We start from the raw sequence: 21,647 nt of genomic DNA, 5'->3' as shown, positions 1-21,647 counted from the left end.
TGAGAGAAGCCTTCACAAATGTTCTGTTTGCGAACCTTCAGTTTGGCTAATGCCATGCGTAACACAGTCCTTTTCTCTCCTCTCCTTTGGTTAATTCACTGGTTGAATGAGTGTATGGTTCTTTGAGTCCTGGGTCTATTTACACATCTTTTGAGCTGTCATGGCTCCAGCATAGGGCTTTGTACATAGCAACTGCAAATTATTGGGCTGAATTTACTGAACACCAGCAGCAAATATCCCTGTCTCATGGGCAGGTTGGAATGTATGGCCAGGGACACGTGGGGAACAAGAGCAAAAAGTTGCACATTCCCAAGCTCCCTCCTTCCAGTGACAGACATCTAACAAGGATTTCAAAAAATGAACAAAGACCTCTCTATTGAGTTTTTCTTTTTTTAATGGCAAGTGATGAAATCTCTATAAATGTTTTCTGTATCTGGGGTCTCCGAACAACCTGCTGTATTGGAAAGTATGGAACAGAAGACTGTCTTTGTTGAAACTGACTTGCATTCACACTGGCTCTGCTTTTTGTTAGCTGGATGACCTTGCATGTAATAGAAAACCTCCGAGCCTTGATTTTTTTCAGCTGTGATATATAGGTAATTTTGCTTCCTTTTGAGATCTAAGTGAAATAATAAATACAAAGTACCTAAACTAGCACATGCTAGACATTTGGTAGAGGTGGATTAAATGAGTGAATAAGCATGTGGTTACTAGATAGAAAGACTGCAATTCACAAAGCTCTGTACATATATTAACTAGATTAAGGGATGTCTAAGTGGGAGGGAGAATTGCTATTTTGAAACTTGTAAAACATGAGTAATTTCCTCTTGTCTTTTTCCCACTGCCCCCTTACATTTCCTTCCTAGAACTTTCAAAATAACACATTTCAGAAGCCAGATTGTGCTAGAGTTGAATGAATAGGTTTTCTCTCTCTCTCTGTCTCCCTTTTTTTGTCTTTTCTGAAAGAGTTCTATATACCCTAATATTTATTTATTCAGTATCCATTGAGAACGTATTATTAAAAGACCTTGAGCAGGGATGTGAAGCTACTTAAGACAGGACAGCTGAACAGACCACTACAAATGAGAAATCACTCTGATTGGGAAGACTGTGAATTATAAAGACAACATAGCTTCCATTATTTTTTTTTTAAATGCATTGTAGCATTTGCTGTGTAAGAAATCAGGAAATGAATCCTTCCAAAATAATTAACAACTGCTTCACTCATTATTGCAGGAGATTTGAAATGGAGAGGTCTATTGCTGCATAAATCTCCGTACAATTATGCAATTTATTCTTGTTGCCCTCTTGTCCCTGGGGTAATCTGAAGTGGAACTTTGAGCTCTCCCAGGGTCACCCGATGAGAATTTATTTCTGCAGGCTCTTAGATTATGCTGCACCCCAGGGAGCCCAGACTGGCTGGGCTTGGTGCCAGAACCCTGAAAACACAGGAGTTGAATGGGAGAGAATTTGCCAAGAAGAGTGAATTAAAGCTGTAATGTTCAGGTGTTTGTAATTTCAGCTATCTGGGTACTGAAAATATGTAGTCCCATTTGTTTCTTTTAATTCGTGTTGTCTTTAGATGCTGAAATTTACCTGCTGTCTTTTGTTAAGTATAGACTGAATAAACACCACAAGAAGAACTCCTCAAGGAGGAGTGGCTTGGGAGTGGCACGATTGTATCACATTGTTCTGTGATGGTCACAGAAAATAAAAGGCAATGAGCATGAAGTTGCTTGAGAGCAAATAGCCTGAGTTCAAATCATGGACTGTTTGTAAGCTGTTTGACCTTGCGCAAAGTCCTTGACCCCTCTGTATCTAGGTTTCTTGTAAAGCTGTGCCAGTCGTTCAAGTTAGGAGAGAGTCTGCGCATAGTAAGTGCTCGCTCTATAAGTGTTTGATACAGATTCACCTTCCAGAAGCAGGAGTTCCAGGAGCCCTCAAGCAGTACCACACAGCGACTGCTTCCCTGTCTCATCCTTTGAGCTGCGACGCAAACAGTCTGGCTTCTGTCTAGGCTGCTCTGAGAAGAAGAATCAGCCAGGGACTCTAGAAGTTAATAAACAACTGATAGCATCATTTGAGCTCACAACATCCTTTCCTACTTTTCCTTTGGAGTCTCAAAACAATCCAGTGAGGTCTGTATTTTTCTACACTTCAGAGAGAAAATATGGCCCAATTAACTGCCGATTTAGAGTCACACAGCTAATAAGTGGTAGAGGGTCAGGCAACTATATATTTGAAGAACGCTGGGTTTGTTTTGATGCTACATGGCTGCTTTAGAAGTTAATTCCAGTTCCTTGTGTCCTGTGTACAAATGATTGTTGTTCAAACAAACCTCCAGAAGCCAAAACCTCTGTACATGCAGTGGCAAGAATAACACGGATGTGGGAAGCAATCAAAAGGATCCTCCAGGTCTGTTTGTCTAGAGCTCTTATTTTTCTGGTGGTTCCAACAGAGAAAAATAATTATCTATACAGTTCCATCTTATTTTTTTGGAATGCCCCCCCCCCCCCCCCTTCTGAGCATTTTACTTTTCCTTATAGCCTAGGCTTTGGTCATACCCGTGGTTGTGACATTATGCACTGAAAATAGGAAAGGCAAAGATACAAGACTCAGTTCTCTATATTTCTACCCTAAGTCTTGTAAAGAAAAAACAAACATTTGCTATAGGAAGAAATGAAAAACTTTGGCTAAAATGATTTATTTAAATAATCAGGATTTCCTTGTCACTTTGCATGTCTACATATGCCAGTTAGCTGCCTTCCACACTCTGAAGAGCACAAGAAACCGAACTATTCAAACACTTTCGGAAGTTGCTGAACCATGCAAACTGATCTGCAGTTCTAGAATAGCAGAGCAAATGTATTTTGGTGGGTTTTAGAAACACTGGTTTGGTAAAAACCACAAGGGGAACCTTAAGAGAATCGATGTGTTTATTCACGATTGGCCCTGGTCATAGTGCAGGTTACAGGAAGGCAGAACCTGCCTCAGATGCTTTTGCTGAGAGCACAGCTTACTAGTTTTGCAGTTACTGGACTTATCTCTGAGAGCTATAGAGGCAAATGTGACACAAACTGACTCAACTGTTTTTTTTTCCCCCCCAGAGAGGGGAAAGTCTGAGTCTATGATGCTATTAAAATACTAAAGGTTCAGAAGTGAGCATGTAATAAGTAGGACAGAGACAAGATAGGAGATTTCCTTGGAATAATCTGATGTCTGTCTATGGTCCCACACACCCTGGCCCTACCATTGAGTCCAGCTTGTCTCCCTTTGCACCTTTACCTAAGCTCCCACCACAACCAAAATCACCTCTCTATTCTCACCCCAGATGAGTCACTTTCCTGGCAATCTCTAGCCGAGTGGTCTCTCTTGCCCTGTGTAATAGGCTGAATGGTCTCTCCCCCTTCCCCAAAGGTATCTACATCCTGGTCCTTGGAACCTGTCAATGTTATCTTATTTGGCAAAAGATATAACTTAAGAATCTTGAGATGAGCATCCTGGCTTAATGACCCAAATTCAATGACTGATGTCCTCATAGGAAACACACAGAGAAAGGATAGGCATGTAGGGGCAGGTGTTATGAAGATGGAGGCAGAGATTAGAGTGATGGGGCTACCAGTCAAGGAATTCCGATTCTTCTGGATATTGGAAGAGTCAGGAAACACTCTTACAATGTTTGTATCTGTGTCTCCCCACTCTCCTGCCCCCAGTTCATATGTTGAAGCCCTAACCCTCAACATGATGGCATTTTGAAGTGGGGCCTTTGGGGACTAATTAGGCTTAGATGAGGTGATGGTGGTAATTAGGCTTAGATGAGGGTGGTGCCTTCATGCTGGGATTAATACCGTTATGAGAAAGGAAAGACACCAGAGCTTCTTGCCATGGGAGCAGACAGCAAGAAGGCAGCTGTCTCCAGGACAGGGAGCGGGTTCTCACAGGAACCGAATCTACCAGCACCTCGACCTGGGCTCGCCTCGCAGTCTGTGGTATTTAGTTACAGTTGCTCATGTTAAGACACACATTCTCCACAGAGCCTTTGGAGGGAGCAGAGCCCTACTAACACCTTAATTTTGGACTTCTGGCCTCCAGAACTGTGAGAGGGTATATTTCTGTTGTTTTAAGACACCCAGGTTGTGGTACTTTGTCAGGGTAGCCTCAGAAACCCTGCTTCTCACTCTGTCAGTATTTCTTCATGTTCCAGCTCAAGTCATTCCACTCAGGTGGATCCAGCCCCACGTAAGATCGTGTCTACCTGGGAACAGGAATCTGTAGTGGGTTTACGTGTGTCTCCCATTTGGCATTTACAAGGTTTCAACCCTGTGGTGTTTCTTCATTTTTAATGTCTGTTAACTTTTTGGAGGCCAGCACTTGGTTTCACATTTTTGCATCTTAGTACCTGGCGCTAAGCCTTACACCTTTGAGACTCCCCTATTAAAAAGAAGCTCAGTTCTAAGTAGAATATAACCTACTTAACACAATAAGCCATTCCTTCTTTGATTCATAAGGCTCTCCGGGATCTTAAGCTGATGCCAGGTTCTCATGATGGAGTCAATTATTTATATAGAACAGTGAAAAAGTCACCAATGATTTGGATCAAGGATAAAGATGTTTCTTGTGCTAAACTTATGCCACCTTCTTCTATGATTTTTAAATCATATATGCATTAATTAGAATGTACCTCTGCTTTGATTAATTTCAGTTAGCTCTGAAAAAATAGCTTTGGGTGAGCTGGAAGAGAAAACACAGGTATCAGCTAGTGCCATCCAGCAATGGAGTGAGTTCTCTGGAGGAGCCTGGTTGCCCTGTCCTCAGAGTACAGAAGTGTTCTCTCTGAATACAAAGTGTCTGTTTCTCTCCAGGGCTCAGACATCAAAGTGGAGATCTCTCTGCTAAGTCCAAAAAAGTATGATTTAAAAAAAAAAAAATTTAAAGATAAAATATTGAACAGTGCTAGGAGGTATTTCAAGTAAAACCACGCAGAAGTCTTCCCACCTTCATGCCTGTGGTCCAGCCCCACTCACAGAAGAGTCCCTATTGGAGATTTTCCCTGGTATCACATGGTATGTGTCCTCATGGTGAGCTCCCTCAGCATCTCCCCCACTAGGCTGACTGCCACTGTGCAGACAAGGTCATCCTAGGAAGGGTAGAAGAAAGGTGACGAGTCAGTCAGTAGGCTGAGTTCTGGTCCTCAGAAGACCCTTACTCATTTTCGTGGTCCTGAGAAGATCATTTCTCTTAGATTCCTCATCTCTAAAATAAGACCCAGGTAGATAACTTCCACATTTCTCCTTTAAATTCTGGGGTTTAAAAAGAAATATTTCATGACTCTATGCTGCTGCTGCTGCTAGGTCACATCAGTTGTGTCAACTCTGTGCGACCCCATAGACGGCAGCCCACCAGGCTCCCGTCCCTGGGATTCTCCAGGCAAGAACACTGGAGTGGGTTGCCATTTCCTTCTCCAATGCATGAAAGTGAAAAGTGAAAGTGAAGTCGCTCAGTCATGTCCGACTCTTCGTGACCCCATGGACTGTAGCCCACCAGGCTCCTCCGTCCATGGGATCCTCCAGGCAAGAGTACTGGAGTGGGGTGCCATTGCCTTCTCCATCATGACTCTATAGGGAATAACAAATCATTACTGTACTCCCTGGAAAAAAACTCAGCAGAGACTCTTGAGTCCCGTGGGTGGACAGAGTTGTCCTGTAGTCTTGGTCAACACACATGCATGCCGAGTGCTGGAATGCACTGTCAGAGACGGACTCTGCTTGGGAAGAAGGTAGTGCTGAGGTAAGGGGAGGCAATGGCCTTGGATGAACTCTAATACACTTGTAGGTCATCTTGTTCAGAGTGGATCTTGAGCAGAAAGCTCTGAGTGTGGTCGAATCCCTCAGTAGCACCTCTGCCAGCCTCTGACGAAACTCCTCAGTGACTGAGGAATTTACTCTTCCATAGCCCTTGTTTCCGTTATTTTTCCTAGCACTATGAGATAAGCAGATAGTCATCCTTTATGCAGAGCTGGAGTCCAGGGCCTTATAATTCTTACCATAGGTCCTGGTTTTACACTCAGAGCCTATCGAGTCAAATCTCAATTCTTCAAGTTGGATATGCATAAATCCAACCTCGCAAGATTGTGCAAAGATTAAGCGCAGTAATGCACATATGGTGGTTTAGCATACTTCCTGACAGATAATAAATAGTAACATTATTAATGTTAGCTACTGTACTTGCTTCATTGGTTTGGTTAACATATTAATATCTACCATGGAGCATTTTTCCCTTCCATTTTATTGAGATATAATTGACATACAGCACTGTGTAAGTGTGCTGGTCTAGAGATGAAAGTGGACTTTCATGCAACAGCAGCAACAATAGCCTCACCTGTGCAGGTGCAGAAGGTCATGCCTCGATGCAGCTCTACAAACCTGAAGTCTTGTGTTTTGACAAGGTTTTCGGTGATTGGTATACTCACTACAGTTGAGAAGCACTGCATTAGATCACATACCCTCACCTGACCTCCCAACTCTGTTCTTTTAGTTAGTCCATCAGGTCTGTTGGCATTCGAAAAATCTCAGTTTGAGGAAGAAACAATTGACAAGAAGCAACTACTCCAAGTCTCAGTGATAGAAATAAAGTCCAGAATTGGTCTCATGTCAGTTGAAGCTCACTATATTAACTGGAAATCTATTGCCAAGGATTTCCAGATGTTCATAGTACAGTCATAAAATATATGATCCTGAGGCTTTAGAAGATTACTCATGCCTTTCAAGTCATGTTAAAGTATGCGCCACATGGTTTAAGACTGGGGGTTGCCTTGTGATTTTAAAAACCTGAGTAACAGACTAAATAATCAAAACAACCCACTTTCCAGTCACGCCAGATAGAGGCAACCACAAAACTTCCTTCCACAACGCTCTTCAGCTGCAGGAAGAATGAAGGTTTTCGATGGTTTTCTATTTCTGACATCACTGCGAGGGCAGTGACAGAGAAGCCAGCATTTGAAAGGTGCAGAGGAGATGCGCGCTGTGGAAACAGCTGTGCTTGAGGGAAATGCTTTCAGTCCGTGCATCAGCAGCATGGAAATGAACTTTGCCAGCTCATGAGCACGAATAAACGCTGAGCTGCCTTTCCCACCACAAAGCAGCTTTCTATATTTGGTACTTTCAGACGTTGAGTAAAACAGACTGAATTTAATGCCAGATGGCAGTCCAGACTGACTTCAGTTAAACTCACACAAAGACCTCAGGAAGCCGCTTCCCCCACCCTGTCCTGTCTCTCTCTCCACCGGACAGTCATGGGGAGCTCTAAGTCCGACACCGAGGGCAGGACATCAGCCCAGCTATGTTGGCTAAGTCAGCAGGGCCGTGATCCCCGGGGGCATAGGTCCTCCTGCGCCATTCATCTCAGGGCACTCAGCTCAAGGTGTGCAGCCTCCTTCTGGGTCACAGAGAGATTGAGGCTTGGGGGAAGCCACACCTTACCTCCTGGAGCCTTTGGCCAAGAGAAACCAGCATCTCTGCTTTTTTTGTCCTGGGTTCCAATTCACTCCCATCTAGTACATGTTATTAAAGTCCCTGACCCCCAGGGCTCTGTATGGGGGCCCTTTTTACAGCCCCTTGCTCCTCACACTCATTGGTTCAGCAGATATTTATTTAGGGCCTCTGTGTCACAGGTAGGGAGACTAAGAAATAAGCCCCAGTTTCTGTCCTCATGGTATTCACATTCTAGCCAGGGAGGCAGACAGAGCAAGTGTAAGTGCTGAGAAGGGAGAGAATTTCTGCCCCGAGGAGGAGGTGGTATGGTGAGAAGCAGGTGGGGCAGGCATTCCAGATATAAGAAAGGGATTGAGCAACGCCTTGACAGCATTAAATCCCACAGGCTGATTTCCCACCCGGTTCAGGAGGATGCGGATGGGTAACATGGTAGCTCTGCTGAGGATCCCAGCCCCGCTTGTCTCTACCCATAGGGCAGGGCTTCTTAACTCTTTCAGATGCCTTTGGATCTTGAATTTAGCCACCACTTCCCCCACCCCTACCCCACTCCCTCACCAACTGCCGCCCCATGGCATTTACTCCTGATTAATTTTTAGAATGTGCATATTTAAATTACAGTAGAATGTACAATGTGCTACAGTATGTAGCAGAATGATTGAAAATATAGTTTTTGCAGTCCAGTGACTCGACAGCATTGGGGAAGTTACCTAATTCTCTCTTCCTTGGTTTCCACATTCAATAAGTACTGGTTTCCAAGGAAGGTTAAGAGAGGAGATGAAAGTTAAGGGAGGCGGATTTTTAGGGAAGTGAAACTACTTTGTTATTATAATGGTGGATATAATCATATGAACATTATGTATTTGACAGGACTCTTAGAACTGTATGCCACAAAGAGTGACTCCCTAGTATAAACTATGGACTTTAGTTAATAATGATGTGGTTCATCTACTTATAAAAAATGTGCCACACCAATACAAGATGTTAATAATGGAGAAAACTGTGTATAGAAAAGTGAGTGAAAGTCGCTCAGTTGTGTCCTACTCTTTGCGACCCCACAGTCCATGGAATTCTCCAGGCCAGAATACTGGAGTGGGTAGCCTTTCCCTTCTCCAGGGGATCTTCCCAGCTCAGGGATAGATCCCAGGGCTCCCGCATTGCCGGCCAATCCTTTACCAGCTGAACCACCAGGGAAGCCCAAGAATACTGGAGTGGGTAGCTTATCCCTTCTCCAGGGGATCTTCCTGACCCAAGAATCGAACCGGGGTCTCCTGCATTGCAGGCAGATTCTTTACCAGCTGAGCTATCAGGGAAACCCATGGACAGCAACACTGCTATAATTTACAGTAATACATGATTGATGTAGTTTGGGTAATTTAGGAATTTCATGGAAAGAGATAGATACTGAGCTAAAATCTTGAAGCTTTTGTATGGGTGGAAAAGAGCATGAGAAGATTCTGGGACGCTGGAACAATACGAGTAAGCCACAGAAGTGAAAATGACAGATATTATGTTGTATTCATTTTTTCATTGCATGGAGGATAGGACCTGATGGGGTATCATAGAAATGGGGAGTCTTAGAAAGTGAGGTTTGATGGAGTGGTGGGGTGGTAATGTAGAAAAAGGGGAAGGGACATGGAAGACACACACTTTGAAGATGAAACCAAAAGGACTGACTTGTAAAAATGATCAAGCCCTTACAATTTCAAAGTGATTTTTGCTACATTGTGCCCTGGCCTGGCATTCCTTCTCACAGAATTGTTGTCAAGATCAGCAGTGGTTTTTAACCCCATCATACCAATGTCCCCTTTTGTGACCAACATTTCAGTGAACCTTTTACTCTCAAGTGAAATTAATTTTTCACCTAATATATTTGCACACATAATTTTGAAAATATTAACAAAGTCCTTTATTATAAATAAAGGCAACTTCAGAGAAATTGGTTAATGTTAAGGTGTACATTACAATATGTAAAAGCCCAGACATGACTATACTAGAAGACGTAATGGAGTGGTCAGATACACCTATACATGGGGTGTCAGATAGTAATAAAGACCCATAGAGATGTGTTAATAACTCATATAACACAAGTGACACAACTGTCACTGATGTCAGTGATTCTGCAAAGAGTGGGTGACTGTTGGTAAGGTCCCAAACAGGAGAAAGTACAATCTTATCTTATTTAGTAGTTGCATTCCCAAGAATTCAGAGTGTACTAAAAAGAAGGCAAAAATACTTTGGCAAGTAATTATAAACAGGTTTCACATATGAAAATGTCACTGTGCACTTTGGAAAATCTTGCAGATGTTGGGACAGATTGTTTTATTGTGCAAGACTGAGGCATTTCAGGACGTCTAACATCCCAGGTCCCCAGCCATCAGATGCTAGAGACCTCACCCCACCCCCCCCCATCACTTTGACAATTAAAAATGCCCCCAAGGTTTCACAGCCTGAGGGAACAGTACTGCCTCTACTGAGAACCACTGGCTGGATGCTGGCTCTCAGATTTCAGCCTCATGACTTCAGAGTGGTGAAAGATAAGGAAACTGAAGGGGAAGGATTGGGAGGTTGAGCCAGAAAAGGTGTTGTCTTCAGCGCTGTCTCCCTCTGTCAAGGAGAACCTTCACTTTCTTAAATTCTTTAGACCTGCCTCTTCCAATCTGGTAAGAATTTCATGTCCTGAGCCCAGGTAGAAGATGAAGTGAGGGGGAAAAGATGATGTTTTGTAGTAATAAATGTGAACCCTGTTTGGCTTATTTTTAAGAGTCAACAAACCAAATCTGATCCCCTGCCCTCCACACATGCTTATTGTTAGGTGTATACTGTGTCTCAGTTCAGGAGAAATCTAGTTCTAACATGAATCCCTGAAACATTTTTTGAAATTTAATCCTTGTTATCTTTTAAACTACAGGCATGATCTCATTCCATTTTTTTTTTTTCCAGTTTTGTGAAGTATGAAGTAACATCTAATCCCTCTTGGCATTCACATTTTGCACAATTGAATGTGCATGATGGTCTAGCACATCTCGGTATTAGCACTCTGCATGCTGCCTGGGAGTCTTAAGCAAATCAAAGAAGCTTGATTTCTTTGGAGTACTTTTCAGAGAATTTCGAGCCTTAGATTTTCCTTTAACAATGACACCTTCTTTCTCAAGTGTGGTTGTGCTGTGTTTGACTTGTAAAGAGTCATTTGGCCCAGAGATATTGTTGTTTCTGTTCAGTTGCTCAGTCGTGTCTGACTCTTTGCAACCCCGTGGAGTGTAGCATGCCAGGCTTCCCTGTCCTTCTCTGTCTCCCGGAGCTTGGTCAAACTCATGTCCGTTGACTCAGTGATGCCATCCAACCATCTCGTCCTCTGTCATCCCCTTCTCCTCCTGCCTTCAATCTTCCCCAGCATCAGGGCCTTTTCTAATGAGTCAGCTCTTCACATCAGGTGGCCAAAGTATTGGAACTTCAGCTCCTTTAGTGTCAGTCCTTCTGATGAATATTCAGGATTCATTTCCTTTAGCATTGACTGGTTTGATCTCCTTGCAGTCCTGCAGTCCAGGGAATTCTCAAGAGTCTTCTCCAACACCACAGATCAAAAGCACCAATTTTCTTCAGTGCTCAGCCTTCTTTATGGTCCAACTCTCACATCCATACATGACTACTGGAAAAATCATAGATTTGACTATACAGACCTTTGTTGGTACACTTCAGATGCAAGCCAGTGAATGATATTCCAACAACATTAACCTGTTTGCAGCCTTATTCCAGGACCAGGTTTATCTGTTTGTCAATCAGATGCATAGTGTTCACTGGACAGCACATTAAGCATATGAGGAAATCAAAAGTGAACTAGACACTTCACACCCTTCAAGAGTCTATTATCCATCTAGGGATGATAAGACCTCGCATATACTATCATAAGTAAGTGAAAGGTAAGATGAAATACTGATGGAGTTTCTAGGGATGAAATAGTACTTTCTTCTGAAGAAGGCTTCCTAGGAGAGGTGAAATTTTTAACTTGATGATTTTAAAGATTCATTAAAATCTTGACAGGCAAGACACTTTTTTTGAGGACTGTTTTTTTTGAGCTGAAATAAATGTGAGCAGAATATTTTTGTGTGTGTGTCTTCTCATTACTTAATATTATGCATTCTGCATTTATTGTCTGAATGTAAGTGACTTTTTAAAAATTTAAGTGACTTTAAATAATTAGTAATAATTGCTATAAAGAATCTCATTTGAAATTGCTACCTTTCTGGAAGAGTCCTCTAATTTAAAAGTTGAATCTAAGTTTTGGTTTTTCCATTGAAGAGTTCAACTTTTACAACTCCAGATTCTGGAATACCAATGCTATATTTAAAAATTTGGGGGCGTAGCTTTAGCCTTCTTCATAGTAAAATGCAATCAGACATAAGCAGATCTCTTGGGATGGTTATACAGAGACAGTTCAGCCACTGAAATAGGAAAGTGTTCTCACCACCAGGTGTTTTTCATGTGTTGAACTTGAGGACAACACAGAAATGAGCCAGAGCACCCAGGACTGCCTGTGGTTCCATGCCCTCCCGTCTTTTTCCTAGGACTTGGGTCTAATTGCTTCTGCTCCCAGATTGTTAAGGTCCATCTCCCAACCCCTCTGGCCTCTGTCTGTACTGCTTGCATGTGGGCTGGAAATTTGACTAAGAGCAAGTTATTAATCTCTTCAAGAAAATTAGAGATACCAAGGGAACATTTCATGCAAAGATGGGTTCGATAAAGGACAGAAATGGTATGGACCTAACAGAAGCAGAAGATATTAAAAAGAGGTGGCAAGAATACACAGAAGAACTGCACAAAAAAGATCTTCACAACCCAGATAATCACAATGATGTGATCACTCACCTAGAGCCAGACATCCTGGAATGTCAAGTCAAGTGGGCCTTAGAAAGCATCACTACGAACAAAGCTAGTGGGTGTGATGGAATTCCAGTTGAGCTATTTCAAATCCTGAAAGATGATGCTGTGAAAGTGCTGCACTCAATATGCCAGCAAATTTGGAAAACTCAGCAGTGGCCACAGGACTGGAATAGGTCAGTTTTCATTCCAATTCCTAAGAAAGGCAATCCCAAAGAATGCTCAAACTACCGCACAATTGCACTTATCTCACACGCTAATAAAGTAATGCTCACAATTCTCCAAGCCAGGCTTCAGCAATATGTGAACCATGAACTTCCAGATGTTCAAGCTGGTTTTAGAAAAGGCAGAGGAACCAGACATCAAATTGCCAATATCTGCTGGATCATCGAAAAAGCAAGAGTGTTCCAGAAAAACATCTATTTCTGCTTTATTGACTGTGCCAAAGCCTTTGACTATGTGGATCACAATAAACTGTGGAAAATCCTAAAAGAGATGGGCATACCAGACCACCTGACCTGCCTCTTGAGAAACCTGTATGTAGGTCAGGAAGCAACAGTTAGAACTGGACATGGAACAACAGACTGGTTCCAAATAGGAAAAGGAGTATGTCAAGGCTATATATTGTCACCCTGCTTATTTAACTTATATGCAGAGTACATCATGAGAAATGCTGGGCTGGAAGAAGCACAAGCTGTAATCAAGATTGCTGGGAGAAATATCAATAACCTTAGATATGCAGATAACACCACCCTCATGGCAGAAAGTGAAGATGAACTAAAAAGCCTCTTGATGAAAGTGAAAGATGAGAGTGAAAAAGTTGGCTTAAAGCTCAACATTCAGAAAGCTAAGATTATGGCATCTGGTCCCATCACCTCATGGGAAATAGGTGGGGAGACAGTGGAAACAGTGTCAGACTTTATTTTTGGGGCTCTAAAATCACTGCAGATGGTGATTGCAGCCATGAAATTAAAAGACACTTACTCCTTGAAAGTTATGACCAACCTAGATAGCATATTAAAAAGCAGAGACATTACTTTGCCAACAAAGGTCCATCTGGTCAAGGCTATGGTTTTTCCAGTGGTCTTGTATGGATGTGAGAGTTGAACTGTGAAGAAAGCTGAGTGCTGAAAAATTGATACTTTTGAACTATGGTTTTGGAGAAGACTCTTGAGAGTCAACTCCAGTACTTTGGCCACCTCATGCAAAGAGTTGACTCATTGGAAAAGATCCTGATGCTGGGAGGGATTGGGGGCAGGAGGAGAAGGGGACGACAGAGGATGAGATGGCTGAATGGCATCACCGACTCGATGGGCATGGGTTTGGGTAGACTCTGGGAGTTGGTGATGGACAGGGAGGCCTGGTGTGCTGCGATTCATGGGGTGGCAGAGTTGGACACAACTGAGCGACTGAACTGAACTGAAGTTATTCAACATGAAATTTGGCCAGATGACATGTTTGTCTCTTGAAGAGATATTTGTGTCCCAGTTTTCATTGCAGTGTTATTTACAATAGCCATGGCATGGAAACAATCTAAGTGCTCACTGGATGAGTGAATGGATAAAGAAAATGTGAGATGTATATGTATCCCATGGAAGTGTAAGCTTCCATATATTCCATATATGTACATACATACACATACAATGGGATGTTATTCAGCCATTTAAAAAAACCCTGCCTTTTATGACAACATGAATGGATCTTGAGGGCATTATGCTAAGTGAAATAAATCAGAGAAAGGCAAATACTGCATGTTTTCACTTATATTCAGAATCTAAAAATGCTGAGCTCATAGAAGGAGAGAGTAGAATGATGGCTGCCAGGGTGGGGTGGAGGGCGGGGGAAATGGGGAGATGTTGGTTAAATGGTACAAATTCTCAGCCATAAGATGAATATGCTCTGAGGAGCCAATGTATAACTTGGCGACTATAATTAACAGTACCATATACTTGAAAGTCGTTAAGAGAGTAGATCTTAAATGTTATCACCACACACACAAACAGTAATTATGTGAGGGAATAGAAGTCTATCAAATCACCTCATTGTACATCTTAAACCTTCATATGTTATAGGTCAGTAATAGCTCAGTAAACCTGAGGAGGGGAAAGGCATGTTTGTCAAAACTAAAATATCCTGAGTTGGAAATGTTTTCTCTCTGATATGGATGGTAGGTATAGGTTTATAAATTCTTCAAGTTGCAGTCTTAAGATTTGTGTGTATCATGTATATTATATCTCAACAAAAAATAATAACAATAAAAAAATTTAAAAACCACTGAAGTGTTGCCAATTTTGGTCTACATTGGGATAATTTTGCAATGAATATGTCCATTTTCAAGCATTTAAAAATAACTTTTTAGAACTTTTAGTGTTTTTCGTTAGTATTCCTTTTAAAATTATTTTTTAGCCAATTAGTTGAAATAACCTAAATAGCCAACAGTGGAAAATTTATTATAATAACTATTTGTCCCCCCAAATTGCAAACAGCTTAGTAGAGCAATAATTGTACCATCCTCCACACTGCCCCCACCCCAAGTTTTTGAAAGAAAAGAAAGGAGGAGAAAACAAAATTTCTGGGAAAAGTGGATGAAAATATGTGTTGCAGAACCACCTTTTTGATGTTTCAAGATTTCCAACAATTTAAATACCTAGAATTTGGAGATAGTGTGACTAAATCATTATTTCAAACAACTTGTCATGTTTACCAACACAATGCAGTGTCACACTTTTTGGCCAATTTTCTCAGCCACGCCATCCCCTCCTGCCCAGTTTTCATCTTGATGTCTATAGCTTTGGGTTCAAATTCAGACTGAAGTCTAGTGGTGAGTTTAAATAACTGATGATGCAAAGGGAACAAAAATAGAATTTACAGCAAAATCCTTACCTTTAGCTGTGGTTGTCAAGGTTCAAGCACCAGAAGAGGAAGAGGCATTCCCTTCCGAGAGAGAGCTCCTGAAAAACAGACAAATTTGATGCCACTAAATTGTAGCATTAAATCTCTAAAGTCGAAGAATTGTACATAAATTAAGCCTGAATTTCTTTTCCCCAGCACACCCAGCCAATCTCATCATCTTGGATGGATTTACAAATGGGATCAAGTGCTTCTTAATGTTACTATTATGTATATATTGAGCCTGATAATCATTAAAGATAATCATTGAGCCCAAACTCTTTCATTGGAACAGGACAGCTGGGAAGTGGTAGAAGGCCTGAGGGGAGAGATGAATTACACCCAAGAACCACCAATACAGAAAGGATTTTTGCTGAAAAAGAGAAAATGGCCTTTGAAAGGCTGGCATAAGGTAAGAACTGGCTTGGGACTCACCTTTGTTTGCACCCGCATTCCCTACTCAGGCCCTGTTCTTAGGCACTTATGTTTAATTTGAGACTGAGCCAAGGACACCAAGAGAAGGACATTTAAATAGATATTATTTTAATGAATTCTACTTTGTTCCCCACAGAGATTCTTCTATCTGGACAAAGGAATCTTGAAATATGCCAAGAACCAAACTGACGTAAGTGGTCTTGTTAATCTAGCATGCTATTGAAGAATTCTCCAGGGCTATTCATATTGTATGAAAGGAGAGAAGGTTAGCACTCCCCTTGATGAGGATGGCAGAGGCTCTTGGGCCTGACAACATGCATATGGTTAAGGCATTGCCACCTACTTCATGGCATCTAACCACTGGTGTCACAAAGAGTCGGATACGACTGGGCAACTGAACAATGTATCCGACAACAATATAGTGGCTCAATCGGTAAAGAATCTGCCCGCAGTGCCGTAGACCCAGGTTTGACCCCTAGGTCAGGAAGATCCCCTGGAGTAGGAAGTGGCAATTCCTTCCAGTATTTTGCCTGGGGAATCCTCATGGACAGGAAGCCTGGCGGGCTACAGTCCACGGGCCCGCAGAGAGTCAGACACACCTGAGCAGCTGAGCGCACACACGGTGGTTGTCAGCTCGTGTGAGACTCTACATTTGGGATTGCATTTCCCTAGCTGGAAACCACGAGGGTGGTGGTGGTTCTCTCTCGGGGAGCAGAGGTGCCTGTTCCCTTCTGTCTCCTCTCTAGGTTCTGCATGGGCTCAGTTCACCCCCCAAGTGGAGGTGTGAGGGCCCCTCTCTACTCTACTGGATATCCAGCTGTGGGTTCTGGTCTTAGGGTTGTACCATGGGGTTCTCTGAGTGGGGAGAGAACAAAACCCAGGACATGTCCTCCCACTATTGTGGGGACTGAGTGGTTTAGTGGGGAAGGCCCTTGGTGAAGGTGACAGGAGAGTCCCCTGTGTGTGGACACCAGGCAAATGGCCCACCAGGGCTCAGGATAACTGCTAGTCCTACCTTCACGGAGCCCTTCTCTCACCCAGCACTTCATCTCCCGCCTTCCTCTCCCGTGGTGCTCACCCTGTAGGGGTGCCTGCAGAAACGTGCCATACTGCGTGACCCACAGTGGCCTGTCTTAGCTTCCTTACTCCTCTTTTTATTTTTATGTTTTATTCAGCTTTAAAATTTTTTGTTTAATTTTTATTGGAGTATAGTTGATTTATAATGTTGTGTTTCTGCTGTATAACACAGCAGAATTAGTTATGCATGAATTAGTTATACATACACCCACACTTTTTTAGATTCTATTCCCAGATAGGTCCTCATAGAGTATTGAGTTCCCTGTGCTATATACAGTAGGTTCTTTCTAGTTATCTATTTTATATGTAGTAGTGTATATGTACAGTAGTGTTGGGACTGACATATGAACAATGTGTCAGTCCCAACCTCCCAATTCCCCATCCCCCCACACTTCTGCCTGGTAACCATATTACTCAGCCATAAAAAAGAAAGGAATAATGTCATTTGCAGCAAATGGATGGACTTAGAGATTCTCATACAGAGTGAGTAAGTCAGATAGACAAAGACAAATATCATGATCATATGATATTGCTTATATGTGGAATCTAAAAAATGAGTACAAATGAAACTATATACAAAACAGAAATAGAGTCACAGAGGTAGAAGACAAAGTTACTCCTCTTTTTTTTTTTTCCCATTTATTTTTATTAGTTGGAGGCTAATTACTTTACATCATTACAGTAGTTTTTGTCATACATTGAAATGAATTAGCCATGGATTTACATGTATTCCCCATCCCAGTCCCCCTCCCACCTCCCTCTCCACCCCATCCCTCTGGGTCTTCCCAGTGCACCAGGCCCGAGCACTTGTCTCATGCACCCAACCTGGGCTGGTGATCTGTTTCACCCTAGATAATATACATGTTTCGATGCTGTTCTCTTGAAACATCCCATCCTTGCCTTCTCCCAGAGTCCACAAGTCTCTTCTATACATCTGAGTCTCTTTTTCTGTTTTGCATATAGGATTATCGTTACCATCTTTCTAAATTCCATATATATGTGTTAGTATACTGTAATGGTCTTTATCTTTCTGGCTTACTTCGCTCTGTATAATGGGCTCCAGTTTCATCCATCTCATTAGAACTGATTCAAATGAGTTATTTAACTATAAGCAAGGTGAAAAGACAGCCCTCAGATTGGGAGAAAATAATAGCAAACGAAGCAACAGACAAAGGATTAATTTCAAAAATATACAAGCAACTCCTCCAGCTCAACTCCAGAAAAATAAATGACCCAATCAAAAAATGGGCCAAAGAACTCAACAGACATTTCTCCAAGGAAGACATACAGATGGCTAACAAACACATGAAAAGATGCTCAACATCACTCATTATCAGAGAAATGCAAATCAAAACCACAATGAGGTACCATTATACGCCAGTCAGGATGGCTGCTATCCAAAAGTCTACAAGCAATAAATACTCCTCTTTTTAAATCACTTCCAAATGAACTTAGACCCCAGAAATCCTGCAGGAAGCAGTGCCATTAACAGGTGAATTCACTGCTGTGGGAGTCAATCCACAGGGCTAGCTTTCGACTTTCCTTACCTTCTGCTTGTCAGTTAACCCTCTGCAATTCGGTCTCCCCTTTCGGGTAAATAGGATGACGCATGTACAGCGCTCGGCTCAGCACTGGTTCTCATTGAGTACTGGAGAGGCATGGCTGTTGTGTTAACTGTTACTGGATGTGGAAGGGGAGGGAGAGGGAAAGGCGTGTCAAGGGTGTTCCGGTGGTTTTTAACACCGTGGTTCTCATGGGGGCCCCCTTCGTGCCTCTGCAGATCGAGAGAGAAAAGCTGCATGGCTGCATTGACGTCGGGCTCTCGGTGATGTCTGTGAAGAAGTCATCCAAGTGCATAGACCTGGACACCGAGGAGCACATTTACCATCTGAAGGTGAGACTGCTGCCCAGGTGCTGTCTCCCTTTGCACAGATCCTTTATGTTACAAAGGAATTGTCAGTTACAGCACCATTGGTGATGCTTTTTGAATTTCAGAACATCCAGCCAACGTGTAGAAGATCTTCATTAGGAAAGTATTTCTAAGGATGATGTTGCTATCTGGATGGGACAGTTCTTCACTGTGTAGGAGAGTTTCTCACACTGGGACTCAATAAAATAAACTCAACATCCTTGTCTCTTCTCCCTCATATCCCTCCTCCATTGTGACTGTGACATCAGTAACCTAAAAAAACACTTCATGTTTTCAAATACAAACTCTCTCTACTCCCAGGCAGTACCATCTTTAGTGAAGAACCATTTGCCATAGAATAAAATGTGTTTCCTGAAATATAATATGATCTTTAGTCTGTGAAGCTCTGGCTTACAACATCAACTAACTTTATAGGGATTAAAATTCTCATACCACAGTGATGTTAAAAATTTTTCCCCTAAAGGACGGGTCTCTAAATAGTATCTCTGAAATGGAGTGCTTCACTCCATTCTTCTGCCCCTTCTGCTGCAGGTCGTATAGATAATTAAAAGCATGCACCAAGAGCTTTGGAGATCCAGATCTGGTTCAGATCTTGACCACCTGGCTGCTTACTTGTTCTCAGCCTTTGACAGATTATTGAATCTCTGAAAGTCTTAGTTTTCTCACTACTTCCAGCCCCCACAACGGGAACTACATTGCTCATCTTGTGGAGCTGAATGTAGAAAACATGATGTAATGCCTGACCTGCAGTAAGCTCAATAGGTTCATTTATTATATATAATTATTAGGTGTTACCCAAGGGTTAGAAATTAATTGAGAAAACAGTAAGAGTCTTTTCTTACTTGGACAAATTACTTGGAATATTGGGAATGGGGGCTGAGAGTTGGGAAAATAAAAGCATGAGATTATGATCTCCGCATCTTAGTGTATTCCTGTCCTCGCCATGACATGTCTGTGGTACTTGGGCAAATACATATTTAGCACATACATGTAGTTGATGGACTGCCCAGGACAGTCATAATCTATACTGTTTTTTAAGCCTAAGCCTCTGTGCTTATGGGTGTAATAATTGTTTAGAACAGGGTTTTTCACCTTCACATCTGGAGGGTGGGCTGGAAACTTATTTGCCATGGGGGCCTGTCTTGTGCATTGTAGGATGTCAATAACAATCCTCCTCTGGTTATCACAACCCCCAAATGTCTGCAGATGTCATCGAACATCCCCTGGGGTGGCCATAATACCCCTGACTGAGAGCAACTAATGTGAATCAAAGGAGGGAGAGACCTATAATCTTTAAAAAAAAAAAAGATTTTTAAAAATCTTTGAAGGTTTACTGCTTTAGTGGTAAACCTCCTCTCAAATAATTTCTCTGTGTTCTTCCAGTAACTCTTATTTCTCTCTGTTGACATGGTCAGGAAATAATACATTTTTGTTCATCCATTCTTGTTCATCTTGTTTAACAGAATAAAAGCAAGGATTAATTCCTAATTTTTAAAGAACTAGAATGCCTCGAAATACATCAGATACTAATATCGTGATAAACGCTGGTTAATATTCTCTGTGTTGATTCACTTTCAGTTCTGTTTGTGTTTCCTGTCCATTCTGACCATCCGTTATGACTGTGAGTGCACGTGTGTGGGCTTAGCTGAGGTCATGGTTGATGGTCTCAGAGTCGGACAGTTTTTAATGTGAGCTATCCAGTCCCAGCATCCTCCTTTATCATAGAAGGGGGTCTGGGCAGCAGAGAGTTAAGTAGCTGTATACCCACGGTCCTGTAACTACCTGAGGGGCTAACGCAGAACCCTGGTCAGTTATTTAAGAAAGCGCTTTTGTTCTTCTGCCTCGTTTAACCCAGTTAAAAAATGGGTCAAGAGGAATGCTCTGGGCACTGATTTTTAATGGCCTCTGATAGTAGACTAGTACAAAGAATGACGCAGGATTCCTATAAAATGCCCAGTAGCAAGGTCTGGGAAATGAAGTACATTTCAATAACATAATCTGAAGGAGACAAATAGATGTGAGTCTGTGTTTCTTCTACCTGTAAATGGCACATCCAGTAGAACCTGGTGGGGTTTCGAGTCTTGTGAGTATTTCTAACCAATACAACAAACATATGTGTCAACCAAACACTTCCTAAATGAAGGATGTTGCTGACATTTATTTCCACATCCTTACTCTCAGTAACAGCTTTAGTAAAGATTTTAACTGAATTGACCTGGATTTTTCTTCTTGGAAGTTAACCTACTGAGTATTCTTATGGAGTCATTTATATTGCCTCTTCATGAGGCTCTGTTTTCTCATATATAGATGTCTGTCACTTTTTGTTTTGAAAGTATTAATGCACCATCATACACACATAGAAATATTAAGAGATATTTATGGTGCATAGGTGCTTCTTATACTTTTTTACTTTTATGCACATTTGATGTATTTTATAATGAAAGTTACTACATAAAAACATTATTCTTCATAGAAATTATACATTGATAGTCATGGAGAGAATGGCTAAAAGTTTGTGTTTGTGTGTTTGAAAAATCCTGGAAATCACTGATAATGCTTTATCAGATTTTTGTTTTCTAAGAGTGGGAAAAATGTTCTTATAAATAACCTTCACATTCATTAACATGTATTCCTCAGTAACATTCATTATCAGAAAAGATGAACAAGGTTAAATATTTCAAGAAGAATTTATTCATTCTCTCCAGTTCAGAGAAGATTGATCTGAAAACTCTGAATTAGAAAAGAGGTTTTTTATTAATAAAAAGTGGTGTAATGTTTTCAGTGGGGATAAGAGAAACTGGGACAAGAGAACTTGGAACTGCTTTAAGAGATGGATAAATATACTTTTTTCTAATTCTTTTTTCTTCTTGTAAGAGATGGATAAATATAAATTTCAACTTGCTTGTTGCTTAATATGTCTTAATAATAGCATAACAGTTGGCTCTTTCATA

At 41.6% G+C, this 21,647-nt stretch overlaps 1 protein-coding gene and 1 non-coding gene across 4 annotated transcripts in view; both read left to right on the top strand.

Annotated features, from left to right (window-relative positions):
- OSBPL3 (oxysterol binding protein like 3) overlaps positions 1–21,647 on the top strand; it is a 198,280-nt gene that overhangs the window by 105,745 nt on the left and 70,888 nt on the right. For all 3 annotated transcript variants that reach the window (XM_070467611.1, XM_070467622.1, XM_070467606.1), the window contains 3 exons: positions 15,550–15,666; positions 15,826–15,879; positions 18,547–18,660. In XM_070467611.1, the coding sequence (XP_070323712.1) occupies positions 15,550–15,666; positions 15,826–15,879; positions 18,547–18,660 (285 nt within the window). The remainder of the gene's footprint in view (positions 1–15,549; positions 15,667–15,825; positions 15,880–18,546; positions 18,661–21,647) is intronic.
- LOC139036652 (U6atac minor spliceosomal RNA) lies at positions 15,933–16,058 on the top strand. The gene has a single exon (XR_011489477.1). It is a non-coding gene; the product is annotated as a U6atac minor spliceosomal RNA (small nuclear RNA).

The sequence above is a fragment of the Odocoileus virginianus genome, chromosome 1, assembly GCF_023699985.2.
Source record: "Odocoileus virginianus isolate 20LAN1187 ecotype Illinois chromosome 1, Ovbor_1.2, whole genome shotgun sequence".
Taxonomy (NCBI): Eukaryota; Metazoa; Chordata; class Mammalia; order Artiodactyla; family Cervidae; genus Odocoileus; species Odocoileus virginianus.
The sequence above is the reverse complement of the archived record's forward strand: the minus strand, read 5'-3'. Positions and strand labels throughout refer to the sequence as shown.